A 17,026-nucleotide genomic window follows, 5' to 3' on the forward strand; every position below is an offset into this window, starting at 1 on the left:
AAATAAATGAATAGAGGACAAAAAAAAAAAAACACAGTTTAGAATTGCTTGCTTTTCTTCAATCAATCACCATATGACACCAAGTAATTGTATAAAATTTCATCAAATATGTCGGCAGAAGGATCCCAATACTTTCATCAACCAGTCAGTGATTGTTTATTGCACACAGCTTCTACTTTTCATGTCGTTTCATTGCTGCAGAATAAGCTTTTGGTTGTAGTTGTTGGGTTCTGAATGTCATCTTGCCAATTAACAAATGAGAACTTCTGTTGGATCGGATTCGAATATCCGAGTGGTCCTCAATCGTCCTTGTCTGCAAATTAACTTTCTAATTGTCCCTATTCCAAAAACGAAACACATTTCATAGTTCATACCATTTCTGAATATAGTGATAATAATGGGCAAGGCTGAGGAACGGGGATTTGATTATCCCTGAAATTTGGTATAGGCCCAGGGGCAAGGTGCAAATTTGAACTTCTTTAGTTTCTAGTCTCGGATTGGTTAATCCTTAATCGCTTAGATTTAGGTATTGAGAGTCAAACTTTGGACAAAGTCTCCTCTGAAGTACAATTATACACCTCAAATGATCAATCATGTCAATAAATGAAATCAAAGTCGAAAAATAAAGAGTGGAAGTGCGGTTTTTTCAATGCGTCAGTATCTTTAACAAAAGAGTGATCAATTTTATAACTATAATTCTATATAATAATATTCTGCGCAACTGCCCCTTAAACCTCCCTCCTATGGAAAGGGATCCTCCGGATCCTTTCCTCCTAGTCCACCAAGTTCGGGGATCCAGACCATTGAAATTTAATCTAATGGCTAAAGTTATTGTAACTTTTAAAGTATGCCCCTGTTTGTAGCTGTTGATCAAATTTTAATGGCCCGGATCCCCGGACTTGGTGGATTAGGAGGAAGGGATCCGGAGAGGATCCTTTTGCCCCTCCAATAATCCTTTACATTACTAGAGAGCACTCTACAGGCTCATTACCCTGTTCAGTATACTATCAAACAGTTATTTAGTTATGTGCATATAGGGAACCAAATCATAGCTCAGTGTGCACAATATCCGCTGTAGTCAGATCTGCAAGCTCAGATTCAGATGTCTGACCGTTGATCGTGGAGTCTTTGTCATGGGAATTCAGACATTCTGCAGAAGGATGCACAATGCCATACCCGAAGCCTTGCGCAGAGTTGCAGTATGTTTCCACTTGGCCATCCTCCTTCTCTAAGTTGACGTCAGTCAGAACTATGTTCCTGCATGGAACTGTGTCACTGCAGGCAAATTTCATGGCCTTCGCACTCTTTGTGGTTCCATAAATGTTCTTGTACATGACTTGGGTTATTTGCACCGCTGATGTCTGGAATGTCATGACAAAGAAAAGCAATACATTCACAATTAACAGAAATTTGACAGGGTTCTGGTTATGATTGATTTAAGCTAAGTGTTGGGGAGTTTAAACTACAATCAGAGTCAAATGGATGAGAAATCAGCAGTGAAGGAAAGAAGAGATTTGGAGCATTACCAGATTTTGACAAGTTTTGGGGGAATCACAGTAAAACTGATCTATGATTATCGGGTTTGATACATTTTCCATCTTCACATTCTGGAAACGGACTCCACGAACATAACCAGAACCGCCCTATATGCAAATGCAAACAGTGAATGTTAACATAGGGGAAATCCATCTGCAACCCGAAAAATAAAACAAAGAAATCCAATTAATAGATTAAAAACCTGCCAAGTCTTAATCCTGAGGCCATTGGTTGTCTCCCTGAGGTATGCCGTATCCAAGACCACTTTTGTGACCATGGCAGTGGAGTTATCCTTCCCAAGACTTCCGATGCTAATTTTCAGAATTTCATGCCAACAAAGATAATGAGAACAACAATTTAAGTAGCCTGCTACGTATCTCTTTTGGGAGACATGACTACATGAGATACAAACAATAGGATTAGTCTACAACAAAAGTAGATGATACCTGATTCCATGTCCTGGTCCGCAAAAGATTCTTTTCATCTTAATTCCAGAGGTACCATTGACAATTGAGACGCAATCATCACCTGAATCAACAGGAAACACAATGTGTCATGTGATTGTGCGCCTTTCAAGAGTACTCAATTGTTTCCTTCGTATCCAATCAAAGGTTAATTTATGATATTCTTTGTTCATATAACCAATTTAGTCTTGTTTCCATCCCAGTTCCTTCTTTTGGATTATGAAAAGTGATATGAGACATGATATTGAAGAAAGTTTGAGAACCTGTTCCAATTTTGCAGTCTTGGAGAATCACATTAGTAGACGCTGTGATATGGATTCCATCAGTGTTGGGACTGTCTCCTGGAGCCGAGACTTGTACTGCATTAACTCGCACCGCGTCACACTGAGAGATGACAAAATTCATCTGTTGGGCGTTCTTGATGGTGATGCCTTTTACCTTTATAGCTGAGCTTTTATCAATAGTAAATGCCTGCAATAAAAACTCAACTTAAATTCTATCCAGTGATCCTGGTCCATATCATTTGAATAAATTCATTTTTGGATCAGAGGGAAAGGTACGTACAGTTGGTGCCCCTCTGCAAGGCTGTAGAAAAAGAAAGAGACAGAGAGGTAAATCAATATCCAGGTAAATCAATATCCAATACCAAATGGTCTAAATTTAAGTATTTGGATACAGTAGAAATGATAAAATGCTAAGATTTACATTTGTCTTGTTCGTTTTGCAGGATGCGGCCCACCATTTACTGCCTGAGCCGTCAATAACGCCATGCCCTTGGAAAAGGACTCCATTCAGTTTAGTGAAATCAAGCCATGTTCGTGGAAAATTCGGATCCCATTTACTAGGCTCATCTGGTGCTACTATAGTTCCTTCAATCTGTGCATTAGTCGTACCATTTACAAACAAGAACATTTCATAACATTGTAGAGCTATAGAGAGACGGAATATAAAGAGTTATCATTGATGGTTAGAATGGAGATGGATTATAAAGAGCTAACTTTCAAAAAAATCAAGAAAGGTTTTACCTGGATGATCAAGTTATCCGCACATGGCCCTTGAAATTTTGTAGCATTCACTAGATAATGGCGTCCTTGGGGTACCAAGAAAACTGCATTTGTTGTATTGCAAGCAATACCCCAGGCTTTCTGGAAAGCCTAAGAATAATGGTATTGTAAAAGAATTAAATGTCAACAAAAATGGTAAATAGTTTGGGTAAACGATTTTTTTTTCGTGGTTAAAATTGGCAAAGTTCAGACGTGCTAGAGCTGTGAATCGTCGTGTCTTTTTTGCAATAAATTAACTGCTGATCACAGTATGTTGTATAATTAATAATCTTTCAGTTTATTGGTATCAAAAGTTGAGTCTCAATATTTTGGCAAAATCTAGTATTTAAAAGTGAGTTTAATTATTCAACAAATGAAGTGCATTTGAATGACAAAAAAAAGAGTCACCTGAGTATCATCAGAAACTCCATCTCCAGCTGCGCCAAAGCTATCCACGTTAACAAGAGTCTTGATACCACGTTCACTTTTCCATGTCGGGATGTCGAAAACATTCAGCTCATTGTCTTCTTCTATGTTAAAGCTTTCAAGCTCATGAAGCATGCTCATATTGTCACACACCATGTTTCCTGCAACTCCAAAAACCGCTATCAGCATACCAAAAACAAAAACCACAAAGAGATTATCCATGCTTGTCTTTTCTGTTGTTTTGCAAGGTTAGTCGATTCGTATAATTTCAACAAACAATGGGTTACCATTTATACGTACAGATTAGTTTAAGAAATCCAAAGGGCTCTCTGGTTTAACATGGCTTGGCTTGAAAGTAGATGAAGATGTTACATTTTCTACAAGCCCACACTTAAAGCAAGGGAAAATCTTTGTTGTTTGCTTTACTCTTAAATCAGTGAACAAAATGAACCAGAAATAGTGTTTCACTCTGGGATTTGTTTCAGGATAAAAGGAAAGTAAAGGTAAATCAGCAAAGTGCAATACTTTACGGATAAATCGAGCTAATTTTTAAGGACAATTTGAATTTTCAAAGGTTGAAATAAAATGATTGGATGTACAGCTGCAGTCTGCCGTACAACAAAATCTAAAACGTTTTTTGTAAGAAAAGCAAAAGAAAAGGTCAACGAGTTAGTTAGACCAAACATAGAAGCATATTTTTATTGAGAAGATGTAAACCTCATGAGCAGGGGCCGGCCAGGTGAAAATTTAGCTGAAAGCATCATGCAGTGGAGACTGGAGAGAATTCCCGTAAGACTACTTGATTAGGACAACTCTCACACTATGTGGGATCCTGTTGAGTCAAGTGGAGTCGAGTGGGATTAAAATACAAGGGATCTCGTGTTTTCGTGAGAGGCGGTCTATGGAACCCCTGGCCAAGATTTTCTCCATACGGACCCACAGTGGGGTCAATGAAGAATCCGATCAGGTGGTTTCATCATTTCAAGATGCTAGTGGTGATGGTGACTGTTTACCTCGATCAAACTGTGACCCATCTCCCATTTCACTTTCCTTGCTATTGCAATTTCCCTGATTTGCATTGCAGTGTCAAACTCTCCAATTTCAGAATAAAAGTTTGAAGCTTGCAACCAAATCTCAGGATCTTCGACATCAAGCTCCAACAACAAAGTTTTTACCGCTCGTCTTCCGACGATTTCGTTCTTGTGTACCCTACAACTACGCAACAACGAGCTCCACATCACACAGTCCCCATTAACTGGTGCCTGCCGCAGCAAGTCTTCAGCTTCCTCTAGCATACCCGCCCGGCCTAAGAGATCAACCATACACCAAAAATGCTTTCTGTCCGGAGAAATATCATATAGTTTTTTCATTGAATCAAACACAAATCTTGCTTCTTTGACCAGTCCTGAATGGTTGCACCCACTTAACACACCCAAGATTGTCACTTTATCAGGTTTCAGACCCTTTAAGATCATTTCTTGAAGCAAATCAAGACCTTCACTTCCCATTCCATTTCGTGCATATCCATGGATTATCGACGTAAAACAAATGACATTCAGTGAAGGTAATTGTTTGAAAACTTGTCGAGAAAGCTTGACATGGCCACACCTTGCATAGGCATCGATTAGTGAACACGAAACCGCAATATCAGATTCAAAACCTGATTTTATTGCACAACAGTGTACCAATTTGCAGCTGCCCAAACTTGCTAAAGCAGATATCGATAAGGCTTTCAGGGTCGTGGATAGAGTAACTTCATCAATTCCAATTCCCTCATCAACCATCAAACCAAACATTTCCACCACATCCTCAATAAAACCGCAATGCAACAAAGAGGTCATCAAAGAATTACAAGACACCAACGTTTTCTCACCAACACTTTCATAAATGGACACAGAACTTTCGATGTCAACGCATTTCCCGTACATATCTATTAGAGCAGATTGAACATGAACACTCCCACCGTGACCAAAACCCGACTTCAAAACATAAGAGTGCATCTGCTTTCCAAGTTCAATATTCTCAGTCCTACTCGCTAAATTCAAAAACCCTACAAACGAACGAATCGATGGCCTCTTCTCCCAAAACTGCATCTCAACAAATAACTTAAGAGCATCAAGCAGCAAACCATTTTCTGCGCAGACCCAGATAATTGAATTCCATGAAATCACATCCTCCATTTGAATAGCTTCAAATGCTTCGTTTGCATCAATCAAGCTCCCACAAGCAGAGTACAAATCCACCAGAGCATTCGCAACAAATACATTCGATTCCACCCATCCGTCCTTAACAATGCGGCAATGTAGCTGCTTTCCTTCATCCAAGAGCCTCCCATTACTACATCCGCGGATCAAATAACAATAAGTAAGCCCATTTGGATCCACACCATCCAATTCCATCTTGGAAAACACACCAAATAGCTCATCCAACAGACCAAGTTCACAAAACCCACGTAACAACAAATTCCAAACAGCTAAGTTTCGGTCCGGCAATTCATCAAACATCTTCAAAGCTACATTATCTAGTCCCATATGCAAATAAAGATCCACAAGGGAGCTCCCCACATACAAATTCAAGCCGAACCCAAGTGAGACAACCCTGCAATGAACTTGCATTCCTTCTCTACAAAACCCTGCGTCGTTACAAACACCCAAAACCGCCGAAAACGTCGACGCACTTTCTCTAATTCCTTGTGAAACCATTTCAGCGTAGAAGTGAAAAGCCTGTTCCGGAAACCCATGTCGGCCGTGCCCAGAAATAAGCATGTTATATGTAACAACATCGTATACAGGCATTTCATCGAACAGTTTGAGGGCAGTGTTCAAGTCCCCGGATTTAATCAAACCATCGATTTTTAGGTTGTTGGAGTATACAAGGTCACGAGCACTGGGTTCAAAGTACGAGTTCAAACGCAGAGATGACGAGGTTGATGAAGCTGTGGCTACGTTAAAGTTTGTACTGAAACGTACGGAAGACAGTAACCTAGTAATCCGCATTGGCCATGCGCCTCTCCGAAGTGAAACTGACAACATTTGATATGTCCAATATTCTCGGGTTCGTATTAATCATTGACCAAATTCATTACCCTCTCTGTCGTTCTGTCGTATTTTCTGCCATGTTTTAAACGACTGCTAAGAGTGAAATTGACAATATTCTAAACAATCAATATTGCAAACTATTATATCAAAAAGAGAAATCGATGTCGTTTTGGGCCAAGTCTTTCAAAAATTGTTTTTTCTTTTTCTTCGCGGTTGTCTTCTTCTCGAAGACTCCACCACTGCAACAGAAAAAAAAAACCCAGAGGGAAGAGCCTCAGAGGCCCAACCTTCGACTTCCAGAGGTCCGTAGAAAATTTGAAGCAAGGATTTCAGCTGTCTTGGCACGCCTCAACCACGTCTAGGCGAGTTTTCGCCTACTCTCATTGAATAGAGACGTTTTCACCCCTGCCCCATCTCAAAAGCCGCCTAGGCGCGTCTCGGGCTGTGTTTTTTATAATATTGGTTTGCATACAGACATTCTCTGACCTAAAAACTTGTAAAGAAGCCCAAACAACACATTTTTAATACTTTGCTTTGCTTGCAAATTGCACTTTATTAATTTGATTCCTACAAGACACTTTTCTTCCAGCCACAACCACTTGAAAAGTTGAAATTAATATTTCTCATTTCAATCCAACTTGAAATATGCAAATGAACACCCATGAAATATTTGGAGAAAGGAAGAAGTAGAAAAAAGTGCGAGCAAATCTTCGAACCATCACAAGACAGAGATGAACATTCTCATACATTGACGACGCCGCCTCCCGGATAATAGGAGAGCCATTTTCCTCACCAAAAACAAAACAGCAAACAAGTCCATACAAACTGTTCTACAATTATAATGATCTTGACACCATTGATTTACATTTAGCAGCAAATGGCAAAAAACACAAGCAGCTTTCACATCACTAACATGTAGCTGCAATGGCCTCCAAGAGGGAGGCCACAAAGCGCATCTGAGTTTCTTCATCGATTCTGGAAAAGAGAGGGACGTGGACAAATAAAGATTTGTGACCCTTTTCTTCTGCAAAACGGAGGGAATGATAGTAGACATAATTGCACACGAAACGTCCAGCATCATCTGATATTGCCACATCATATCCTCGATTCTTCAAGATCTTAAGGATTGCCTCGATCGAGCAACATGTCTTCAAGAACCAAATGGCGGAAAAGTTAGACACGCGAGAGAGAAGGGGGAAGAGAGGACTACATGGGCATGATAAATAGTTTCTTGGATGGCGACACATTATGCCACGTCCAGTATAAGTGATTCAATCAAAACTTAAAACAAGACGGACCATTAATTTGTTTATATGCAACAAAACATCCTAAGCAGCAGTTCCCCTTTCAGTTTCAATTAGAATTAATAAGAATCGATCACGAGACTTTGTCCACAACTCATCTAACAATTTATTGATTGGGAAACTAAGCACACCAATATGTGACATTATCATTACATTCCACGTAAACCAATGCCAAACCCTGCAACATTGAAGGCTTGAAGCCTTTCCCTCGGTTACTTATATAAGAAAACGCAGCAATTCTGCAAAATGTTAACTCAGCACAAAGTGAAATCTATACATTGAACTCCGACCCTAAGTATTTGGTACCCGACACTGACAACATATCATAGTTCTATAAAACGATAAATTGTGTTTTACGAATATATAAATACAGTATTGCAAATAGAATATACAAATACCTCTCTTGCTCGTGTAATTCCTCCATCCTCAGGGACTATTAGTCGTTGCTGGAAGAAGAGAAATAAAAGAAAACTAAGTTCAACAAATTCAAGATAATAGGAACCCTGGTAAAGTAAAATAAAGAAACACCATTAAAATAGGAAGAATCAGACTCACCTGAGGTTGCCATCCTAACTCATCTGGACAGCGGAAAGTGGCTTCATTTACTGCTTGCCGCTCAACAGAAAATCTTACAGCCCCACTATTCACCCCCAGGTGAAGCTGAAGAAGTAATGAAAGTAAAACTATTATAACAACATACAGAAGACTGCCGATAACTTATGTTTCTGCATAAAAATGTCTATTGGAATCTGTTCACACAAATTCATGAAAACGTTTGTCTGCAAAGCAACAAAACCTGACAAGAAGCCTCTAGTGAGACACAAAAAGTTTATGGCAAGTTAGGAACCAAGATAGTGCGTTGTGTGTTTCACAAGATCAACTAAGCAATCAGTGATCAAAATGTCTTGTCAGTCCTCACAGTAGTAATCAAGGGTAACATGATGAACTATGAAGCAAAAGGGGACCTTGTAAGTCAATAGACGCATGAAATTATAGTGCAAGTTAGAACAATAACTTTTTTTCAAATTTAGAACAACACTATTTACTAGCCAAAACAATGTGGATGCTTCTTTCGTTTCTAGCAATTCAAACCCTGAAAACAAAACAAAATTTTGCAACTCTAAAGGAGACACTCACCCATACAACTTGTTCATTGCCGTTAGAACCGGTTGCTGAAATCCCCGATTCCATGGCATTGTAAAGAGCGGGGCGCGCCCCGTCTCCTGCTGTTTCAAGAACATCACAGTTGCCAAGTTTAAGACCAGCAGACAACCCTCTCTTCTCAACAAACGCCCCCAGATTGCTAACTATACTCTCTGTGGGATTCTCAGCAACCCCCTGGAACTTCTTGAACCCACTCACATGAACCACCACTCTCTTTGGTCCTTCTGATCCCATTTCCTCACTCTGCACCTGAATACAATTCCCAATCCTCGATAAACTCCGCTGTCAAAACACCAAATTCAAATTTTTCAAAAACCCAACTTTTCTTTTCGAAGAAAGTTGCAGTCTTTTTGGTCAAAGAAGAGAACCCAGCAAAGTTTCTGAGATAATCAAGCTAGTTTACTGGTGATTTAAGCATCAAACACCACATTTTCACTTGAATATAACAAAAAATGCATGCTTTTACAGCCAAAAATGGGAATTAAGCCTTGGAACTCTCAGTAGACCGATTAAAATTTTATTACAAAAACACACAAGAATTCACAATTTAAAAGCTAAACGGATTAAAGATATGAATTTGCAGAGTTGGGTTGAAAGCAGACCTTAGAAATTCAGGACGGAACTCTCCAGTCCGTGGAGAATTTGAAGAAGGAAAAATGCCGCCCTCAAGCTGAAGAAAGCAGCTGGTTTTGGTCTCTTATTCTTTCTTCGGCCTTTTGCTTTGCTTGCTGGTGCCGGAGGCTAATTATATAACCATTTGGCCGTTAGTCTTTTACGAAAATGCCATGAGAGTCTGCCTCATCCCCTCTATCAGGCGGTCGAATGCGTCTTATCCTTTCATTTTACATCAAGCCGTCCTTGGTCCATTTATGTGTTCATTCATGTCAATTGTCAACGGAATATTCAACTCTGCATGCCCAAAGCATCGCAAGAAGTCGACTGAGCAATCCTCACGCAATTAAGGCACTCATGTCGCCGAGCGATAACGTAGAGAAGGCAGTGCCGGTCAATTTATGCGTGCTCGCTGACCCACTTGATGCCAGCACTCAAATAGACTCCTCCAAATACGTTCCGTGGCGAACATATAATGTATCTCTTAAATGCTTAACGTTTGTGACGTCATTAATTTTTTTTTTAACAATAATTACCAACTCACGTTTTAAGTACTTACCAACAATATTTGGTAAAAGTCGGCATCAGAGAGTACTTGACCAACTGTCGTTGTCATAACATTTGCTTTCTTTTGGAAGCACTTACACCCTTTGACAACTTCAAGGGGAAAAGGCAAATACAAGAGCCAAGGTCTTTCTTTCGGTGGTATTTAGAAACAAGATATGATGTGTTGTTTCATTACTGATCCAAGTCATTTGAGTAAGAATATAGGTTTGTCACCAGTGAAGACACAAATTCTTTGGTTTCTTGATTTTCATGTATTGTTTGGTTTTAAAATTGACTTAGATTGAATGACTCATTGAAATGTTTGAAACGCAACAAGAAACATATAAGCAAACTAATCAACCAATCAATAAAACAAAAAACAATCAAATTTGGATGTGGTACGTTATTTACTGGGTAACTGATCGAATGCGCCACGTTGTTTACGATTAATCTTTTTTTTCTTTTTTGAACAAGCGATATTATTTACTAAAATAGAAAGGAGACTTAACCTCATAATAAGCTTAAATAAAGAGGTAGACTTAGCATTTAATGAAAATCGAATATAAAACATTTCATTTATGAATGAAGAGAAATACTATGAAATTGTAGCACTAGGTGAAGATTAATTTTTAAGTACGAGGGTGCTTCATCTATCGGTATACTCTTTCTTACTATCTGGTGACGTGGCATCCTTTGAGTTGAGCTGGGTAAATGAACGTCTACCAGATCCGACCCGTCTGATTGCAAGACACGGAAACAAAACGACATTGAGTACTTCGTCGTTTGATTTCGGTGGACTTTTAAAAGGTAGAAGCTCAGAGCAAACAGACGACAAGTCATTGAAGTGAAGCGATTGAGAAGAAGAAAATGGGGAAGATTCCGGTGAAGATGAGAGCAGTGGTGTACGCGCTGTCGCCGTTTCAGCAGAAGGTGATGCCCGGCCTCTGGAAGGACTTCACCGGAAAGATGCACCACAAGGTCTCCGAGAACTGGCTCAGCGCCACCCTCCTCCTCACTCCTCTGGTCGCCACCTACTCGTAAGTATTCGATCTAAAAATTAGGGTTAGGGTTTTTCGATTATGTTCCTAAATTAGTAATTGATGGTATTGGAGTTCAATTGTTACTGGATTTTGAAGTGGGTCGTACGTACTTGTGGTGAATTGTTGAAATTTATGGTCAAGATGTTGGATTTAGGGCTGATTGGATTTGGGGGTTGTGAACATTTGGGTGGATTAGTAGATGATTTGCGTTTTGATTTGGTGGGATTTGCAGTTATGTGCAGTATTACCAGGAGCAGGAGAAGTTGGAACACAGGTACTGAAGATTTGGGCTTTGATTTGAGCTGAAAAGATTGGGAATTTTTCTTGTAGCTGCAATGATAGACTACTCTGATTGCAATTACACTAGTTGAAATTTGAATGTTTTCTTTTGAAATTAAATGACGGTGACCCTGAAATGAAGAAGGGTTTGAGTTTTATTGTTCTGGAAACAAGTTTGTAATTTGTTAATCCGATGGTTGAAGTTGATATACAAATTCAATCTGCGTAATAAATTGAGATTGCAGTATCTGTTTCATTTATCGACATTTAAACGTGCAACTCCATTCTGCTTATTACCGAAGCAAAATCCTCGCATCATTCGATATAGGTGCAGGATTGATGCTGGTGCTTGGTCCTCTGCTAGTAGATTTTAACCTCTTGATAAGGAGCACTTATATGGAACAGGTTCAATGCTACCGTGGCACCTTGGTCCAGTAATATCATGTGTAATTAGTCGACTGGAATGCCACGTGGTGGTGAATTCGTTTCATACAAGTTGCTCTCCTTGATGCGAGTTTTGAGGCCATTAAACTACATTGTCTACTGCATTATGATTTGCAGGTGAATTTGTTTGATGAAACATGTATGTAAGGACATTGAAAAATCAATCGTATCATTGTTATGTGCAAGTCTAAATGCCATAGCTGCTTCAGAAGAACAATCACCTAGTGCAGCTTATTACAATTCGAAGCCTGTACCACCAGAGTTTCTCCTCTATCCTGGCCAAAAAGTCATTAATCTGCCATATGAAAATGGTTTAGCAATGTGGTACCGTGGTGCCGTGGTCGCACCACGTAGCTTCCAATTAACGACCGCAGTCCTCATCCGCTTCCTCATCTCTCGCTCCGATAAGACTCCGGAAACGCTCTTGGCAACAGCAAGTTCTTCATCCTAACTATGAAAGCAAAGACGCCGTAGCATGGGAGATGCATCAATCCAACTCCAATATACCTGCAAGGTTGACGACAATGATAAGGTGAGTTGTGATAGAGCTGGATCCGTTTCAGACGAGTGGCAATATACATGCAGTCCAGTTTCTGCAATATTTGTTCGTCGAGGTCAAAAAAACATACCATAAGGGAGCGTACGAGGATGACAGGTCGAGAAATGAATAAGGCCACCTGCAACGAAGTTATCATGTGAGCAATAGTTAAACTTCTTCAATCTCGAACGAAAGTAATTCGAAATGCAGTTTTACCGCATGGATATGAAAGCATGGAATATCCACTGGAAAATCACGAACACGTTCGTCCAAAGCACAAAATATGCAATTCGAAACAATGGAAAGCGCTGAAGGGAGGAAAAAGAGAGAAGATTTCAAGCTTTAATCATGAAAAAAAAATAGCAGATGCCGTTGAAATCGACAAGGAACCGAGCATACCATGTTATTCAAAAGTGCCTCGCCAAGGAGGAAAACGGCATTGACTGAGTGCATACTGACCAGCATCTGCAGTTGAACGAAGAGCAGACGCGTCAAATAAAAGCCGTTCAGTACTGGAAATTAGAAGAGCAACTCAAATCTAGTCACAATATATAGAAGAAACCTTAAGTCAATGAAAATAGCAACCTCGTACTTACAAAATCCAGTGTGTAAGATTTGGACAGAATGAGCCAAAATACGCAATCAGTGAGAACCGAGGCACCGCCACACATCTATACACATGAACAAAGATAAGGAAATAACCAGGTTGAGATAACGGAAACTCAGACATTACCTAACTTTAAGAATCCAAGTCCTGATTTAACCAGAACTGCAGCTGCTAATTGGAGAAAACCTACCTGATAAATAATTTGAAAGATGTATTCGCATGCACCTGCACCTTTGCGCCCGGGATATTTTTCATGCGTAAGACTTTTAGATCCGCTGGACGTATTGCCACTCTCCCCTAGTGTTGGAGCAACATAAGCGCCTCGCTCTTCATCCTCACCAATCCTATTGCGATGCTTATAAATTCCGCAAAGTGAGACAGAAGATCCAAACTATAAAATGAGTTCAGAACATATGAAAACTAAGGACAACGTGATTCAAGGAAACCAAAGCATAATGACTCTCATTGTTCATCAATCATAACGAGCATCTTTGAGTAGGAAGATTGAACCGAGCGGTAGAAGGTACAAAAACGAACTACATTTTATATTTATAGTATACTACAACGTTAAACATACCCCGAAAAAGAATGTGACCAAGGCAAACGTCCACCTGTTAAGCACAATAGGGCAACAGAGTACATCAGCATATAGAGCGTTGCACATATACAATTAACACAATAAGATTCAAATTTGTGCGCATCCGCTCGAAGATGAAAAATGCAAACAGATAAGAGAGCTTACTGAGTGTAATAGTAAAAGATGCCGCCCCCGTCAAGAGCAACATTGGCAACTATCAACCCCAACATCACGAAGAAAGCGATTATTCTATAAGCAAGTAACCACGCGGGATGAATTCCCTTAAGGCACGTCTTCCAGACTTCACCCTCGTACAAACTCCCTACCGTTTCTCGCTGATCTTCTGTCCTCCTGCCCTTCCTTGATTTTTTGAAACCTTCGTATTTCCATATAAGAATTGAGGCTACAACCATAGTAGATAAGATCCATATTGCACAAACGAGAAACCTCCAATTCAACCAATAACTCGGATCGGTCGTATCCGCAGTCATGACGGGTTGCCTAGTACGGTTCGATGAACCTGTGAAGAAACTCGTAGCTTGTGAGTTTCACTAATTATGTTATCTAATTTGTATTCAAATTTGTCGCAGAAATTGGAATAACATAATTGCTCAAATCAGAGAGCATGGAAGAAACCATAACAACCCTGCAAATTCTTGTGACAAAAACCTAGTAACAGTTTACATGTCGAAGGTTAACAAAAAAACAAAAAAACATCGTACAAATCAGATAACGATTGGACAGAAGTTTGAACTACAAATGAAGGAACACAAAAAACTGCAGTACGAAAGGAGCATAATTTAGAAGCTGAAGAATTAATCCAAGTACAAATGCAGGAGAAAACAAAATAATGAGCAGAGCTTTTTCATGGTTGAATTCCTTACTTTCTGGAGGGCTGGATTGGATTGGATTGGAATCAGAAGATCGAAAAGAAGACGGAACTTTTCCTCTTCGGGTCTGAAGACTCAAGAACACGAAGTCAACCGGCTCAGCTACTGTTTTTTATTTATATTCAAATTCGTGTGGGATTAGGTGGTGCTACGTTCCAATTTTCCTCAACAACTGCACCACTCAAAATAATCCACGTGGTTCTCGTGCCAAATCAGAATGCTAAATTGGTGTATTATAATATATTATAAGAAAAATACTATAGTACATATGATATTGTTTATGGTAAAGGAGGGACTACGGATGTTGTAAATTTAAAATTATAATTTGAATAGATTGATAAAATTACGTGGTAGAACAACTTTTTTTTACGATTTCTTGTTGATTTTCGCTAATATTTGACCATCCAGAGAATATTTCATAATGGTAAATCAATGTGGAATGAAGTTGATTATTAAGACCAAATACACGTAAATTATATATTTTTGTGAAAAGTATTTTTTCGAATAACGTGATTACTTATGAAATAAAAAAAGATCAATTCAATCAAGCAAATGATATTTGGTAAATAATCTAAATAAAATTTATATAGCCAACGGCCAATATATGAATATTAATGATACGAGGCTTTTCCATATGCTTGTCGGTGGTTGTGAAACAAATCTTAGTAGATAGTTGCGAGATTTGGACAATTAAAACAAATGTTATTGGATAGTTGCAGAATGTGAGTGGCCGGTAGACTAGATACTAAAAGGGAATAAAAACTACCAATGTGGAAACCATAAATGGGTCAGAATCACTCTCATAAAATTCATCATCCTTACTCTCATTATCGTAATCATTGTCACCATAGTCGTCATATTCGCTATAAGGATCCAGTTGTGGATCTTCTTCATACATTTCGACTGAGCTGCTGCAACCGTCTTCGCTGGACACGATTGGCGCCGGATCAGAGTGCTCTGTCGCCTGCAAAACACTGTCGAATTCCTCGACCTTCTTCAAGAGAGCATCAGGATCAAGGATAAGTTAATCCAGCAGCAGTGCTTTGTTGGAGTCGACCGAGCGTTTCGAGAGAGACATCATTTTGGAGCTTGATGACAGAATATCAAAACCATCTGGTTCCGAAGGCGACGGTGCTGATTGGTACATTAATATCCAATATGAACCCCTCCTCATTGATATCCGTTCGTCATCAAAAGAAAGCAGCACGCAAGGAACCAATTCCTGTAAACAAAGTGGAGATTGAAAAGGTTAGGAAATTGCAGAATGTAAGTGGTATCTGGCACTTATACAATGCAATTCATCTTGCCGCGCGAGAGGAAAGCTCATGTCAGGCGTTCTTGAGGTCTTTGGTTCAATTCAAGCAAAGGAAGGACATACTAGACTGTTCCATCGTGCTTCTCTCTCTAGGGGTGAAAACCTTCTTGACCGAAGTTTACTCTACTTCTTTTGACGGGTTACTTATACTAAAAAAATAAGCAAGCCTAATTCCCCCCTAGGCAAAAAAATACTAACTTGAGGAGGAACATATTTACTCGTTATATTATTGGTAATTGCCTGAACCTCAATCTCAAGACGTTCTCGAACCTATCATAGATTTTATCAAGATAGGTAAATGGTAAAAAACATTATGATACTTTGAGCGGGAATTCCCATTTCCGAACGACACCTCTTTTGGCGCCGTATCTTTATATGAGACCACATGAACTGTCATGCTCCTGCACCGCAGCAAATAATTAGCACAAGCGTTGCCCCAAAAACCCTAGCCTCCGGATACTATATAAGGTAAGCCCCTCTATTATTTACTTCCCAGTCCCCTTTTCACTCTGCAGCCTTGCGCCTCCCCGCTCCTCCCCTGCGATCCTGAGGCCCCCCAACCATGCAGATCTTCGTGAAAACCCTAACGGGTAAGACCATCACCCTAGAGGTCGAGTCCTCCGACACCATAGACAATGTCAAGGCCAAGATCCAAGACAAGGAAGGCATTCCGCCGGACCAGCAGCGCCTCATCTTCGCCGGCAAGCAGCTCGAGGACGGCCGCACCCTCGCCGACTACAACATCCAGAAGGAGTCCACCCTCCACCTGGTGCTCCGTCTCCGCGGTGGCGCAAAGAAGAGGAAGAAGAAGACCTACACCAAGCCCAAGAAGATCAAGCACAAGCACAAGAAGGTGAAGCTCGCCGTGCTCCAGTTCTACAAGGTGGATGATTCCGGCAAGGTCCAGAGGCTGAGGAAGGAGTGCCCCAATGCTGAGTGCGGCGCCGGGACTTTCATGGCGAACCACTTCGACAGGCACTACTGCGGCAAGTGCGGATTGACCTATGTTTACCAGAAGGCTGGCGGTGATTAGAGTAATTTAGAATTTAATATTTTGAATTATATCGTTATTGATTTAAAATTTGATGCTTTATGATCGTTTTGGATTTCAATTTCCGTGCTTGAAGAACCTATGAGCTTTAGTTCTTATCGTTGTTTCAATTGCATATGCCAGATCGAATTATCCTAATTTTGTTGTTTTCG

General features: G+C 39.9%; 6 protein-coding genes across 7 annotated transcripts; 2 read left to right on the plus strand and 4 right to left on the minus strand.

Moving 5' to 3' along the window:
• Positions 1–675: 675 nt before the first annotated feature.
• Positions 676–3,691, minus strand: LOC137730465 (probable polygalacturonase At1g80170). Its single transcript, XM_068469455.1, has 9 exons — positions 3,452–3,691; positions 3,026–3,154; positions 2,706–2,876; positions 2,565–2,585; positions 2,264–2,471; positions 1,983–2,064; positions 1,739–1,847; positions 1,527–1,643; positions 676–1,361 (listed from the first exon to the last, which is right to left on the minus strand). The coding sequence occupies exons 1-9, from the start codon at positions 3,689–3,691 to the stop codon at positions 1,047–1,049; spliced, it is 1,392 nt and encodes a 463-aa protein (XP_068325556.1). The 3' UTR covers positions 676–1,046.
• A 503-nt stretch (positions 3,692–4,194) lies between these two features.
• LOC137730464 (pentatricopeptide repeat-containing protein At3g03580-like) lies at positions 4,195–7,060 on the minus strand. Its single transcript, XM_068469454.1, has one exon. It carries the CDS (start codon positions 6,499–6,501, stop codon positions 4,459–4,461), a length of 2,043 nt encoding a protein of 680 aa, XP_068325555.1. The 5' UTR covers positions 6,502–7,060; the 3' UTR covers positions 4,195–4,458.
• Positions 7,061–7,194: 134 nt separating this feature from the next.
• LOC137730466 (uncharacterized) lies at positions 7,195–9,787 on the minus strand. 2 transcript variants are annotated; one of them, XM_068469457.1, is made up of 5 exons: positions 9,578–9,787; positions 8,949–9,224; positions 8,367–8,471; positions 8,210–8,257; positions 7,195–7,655 (listed from the first exon to the last, which is right to left on the minus strand). In XM_068469457.1, exons 2-5 carry the CDS (start codon positions 9,207–9,209, stop codon positions 7,416–7,418), a joined length of 654 nt encoding a protein of 217 aa, XP_068325558.1. In that variant the 5' UTR covers positions 9,210–9,224; positions 9,578–9,787; the 3' UTR covers positions 7,195–7,415. The 2 variants fall into 2 exon arrangements, with proteins under 2 accessions (XP_068325558.1, XP_068325557.1); XM_068469456.1 differs by having other exon boundaries at positions 8,949–9,257; positions 9,578–9,785.
• Positions 9,788–10,951: 1,164 nt separating this feature from the next.
• LOC137731291 (cytochrome b-c1 complex subunit 8-like) lies at positions 10,952–11,712 on the plus strand. Its single transcript, XM_068470387.1, has 2 exons — positions 10,952–11,170; positions 11,406–11,712. The coding sequence occupies exons 1-2, from the start codon at positions 11,001–11,003 to the stop codon at positions 11,452–11,454; spliced, it is 219 nt and encodes a 72-aa protein (XP_068326488.1). The 5' UTR covers positions 10,952–11,000; the 3' UTR covers positions 11,455–11,712.
• Positions 11,713–11,839: 127 nt separating this feature from the next.
• LOC137731289 (uncharacterized) lies at positions 11,840–14,580 on the minus strand. The gene is made up of 9 exons (XM_068470386.1): positions 14,503–14,580; positions 13,784–14,138; positions 13,619–13,652; positions 13,232–13,432; positions 13,031–13,105; positions 12,834–12,899; positions 12,651–12,742; positions 12,526–12,573; positions 11,840–12,403 (listed from the first exon to the last, which is right to left on the minus strand). The coding sequence occupies exons 2-9, from the start codon at positions 14,107–14,109 to the stop codon at positions 12,286–12,288; spliced, it is 960 nt and encodes a 319-aa protein (XP_068326487.1). The 5' UTR covers positions 14,110–14,138; positions 14,503–14,580; the 3' UTR covers positions 11,840–12,285.
• Positions 14,581–16,309: 1,729 nt separating this feature from the next.
• LOC137731959 (ubiquitin-ribosomal protein eS31 fusion protein) lies at positions 16,310–16,973 on the plus strand. The gene has a single exon (XM_068471230.1). It carries the CDS (start codon positions 16,386–16,388, stop codon positions 16,854–16,856), a length of 471 nt encoding a protein of 156 aa, XP_068327331.1. The 5' UTR covers positions 16,310–16,385; the 3' UTR covers positions 16,857–16,973.
• Positions 16,974–17,026: the final 53 nt, after the last annotated feature.

This window comes from Pyrus communis, chromosome 4 (assembly GCF_963583255.1).
Source record: "Pyrus communis chromosome 4, drPyrComm1.1, whole genome shotgun sequence".
Lineage (NCBI taxonomy): Eukaryota > Viridiplantae > Streptophyta > Magnoliopsida > Rosales > Rosaceae > Pyrus > Pyrus communis.

Excerpts from the sequence above, each read along its gene's own strand:
- LOC137730465 (XM_068469455.1), bottom strand. The coding sequence starts at position 3,691 with ATGGATAATCTCTTTGTGGTTTTTGTTTTTGGTATGCTGATAGCGGTT. Across the intron at positions 2,065-2,263 it reads AGACTGCAAAATTGGAACAG|GTGATGATTGCGTCTCAATT; the intron begins GTTCTCAAACTT and ends CTGTTGATTCAG. Across the intron at positions 1,848-1,982 it reads GGACCAGGACATGGAATCAG|CATCGGAAGTCTTGGGAAGG; the intron begins GTATCATCTACT and ends TCTGAAAATTAG.
- LOC137730464 (XM_068469454.1), bottom strand. The coding sequence starts at position 6,501 with ATGTTGTCAGTTTCACTTCGGAGAGGCGCATGGCCAATGCGGATTACT.
- LOC137730466 (XM_068469457.1), bottom strand. The coding sequence starts at position 9,209 with ATGGGATCAGAAGGACCAAAGAGAGTGGTGGTTCATGTGAGTGGGTTC. Across the intron at positions 8,472-8,948 it reads GCAATGAACAAGTTGTATGG|CTTCACCTGGGGGTGAATAG; the intron begins GTGAGTGTCTCC and ends TTACTTCTTCAG. Across the intron at positions 8,258-8,366 it reads AGTTAGGATGGCAACCTCAG|CAACGACTAATAGTCCCTGA; the intron begins GTGAGTCTGATT and ends CTCTTCTTCCAG.
- LOC137731291 (XM_068470387.1), top strand. The coding sequence starts at position 11,001 with ATGGGGAAGATTCCGGTGAAGATGAGAGCAGTGGTGTACGCGCTGTCG. Across the intron at positions 11,171-11,405 it reads CCTCTGGTCGCCACCTACTC|TTATGTGCAGTATTACCAGG; the intron begins GTAAGTATTCGA and ends TGGGATTTGCAG.
- LOC137731289 (XM_068470386.1), bottom strand. The coding sequence starts at position 14,109 with ATGACTGCGGATACGACCGATCCGAGTTATTGGTTGAATTGGAGGTTT. Across the intron at positions 13,106-13,231 it reads TCTTTCAAATTATTTATCAG|ATGTGTGGCGGTGCCTCGGT; the intron begins GTAGGTTTTCTC and ends TCATGTGTATAG. Across the intron at positions 12,900-13,030 it reads AATCTTACACACTGGATTTT|ATGCTGGTCAGTATGCACTC; the intron begins GTAAGTACGAGG and ends GTTCAACTGCAG.
- LOC137731959 (XM_068471230.1), top strand. The coding sequence starts at position 16,386 with ATGCAGATCTTCGTGAAAACCCTAACGGGTAAGACCATCACCCTAGAG.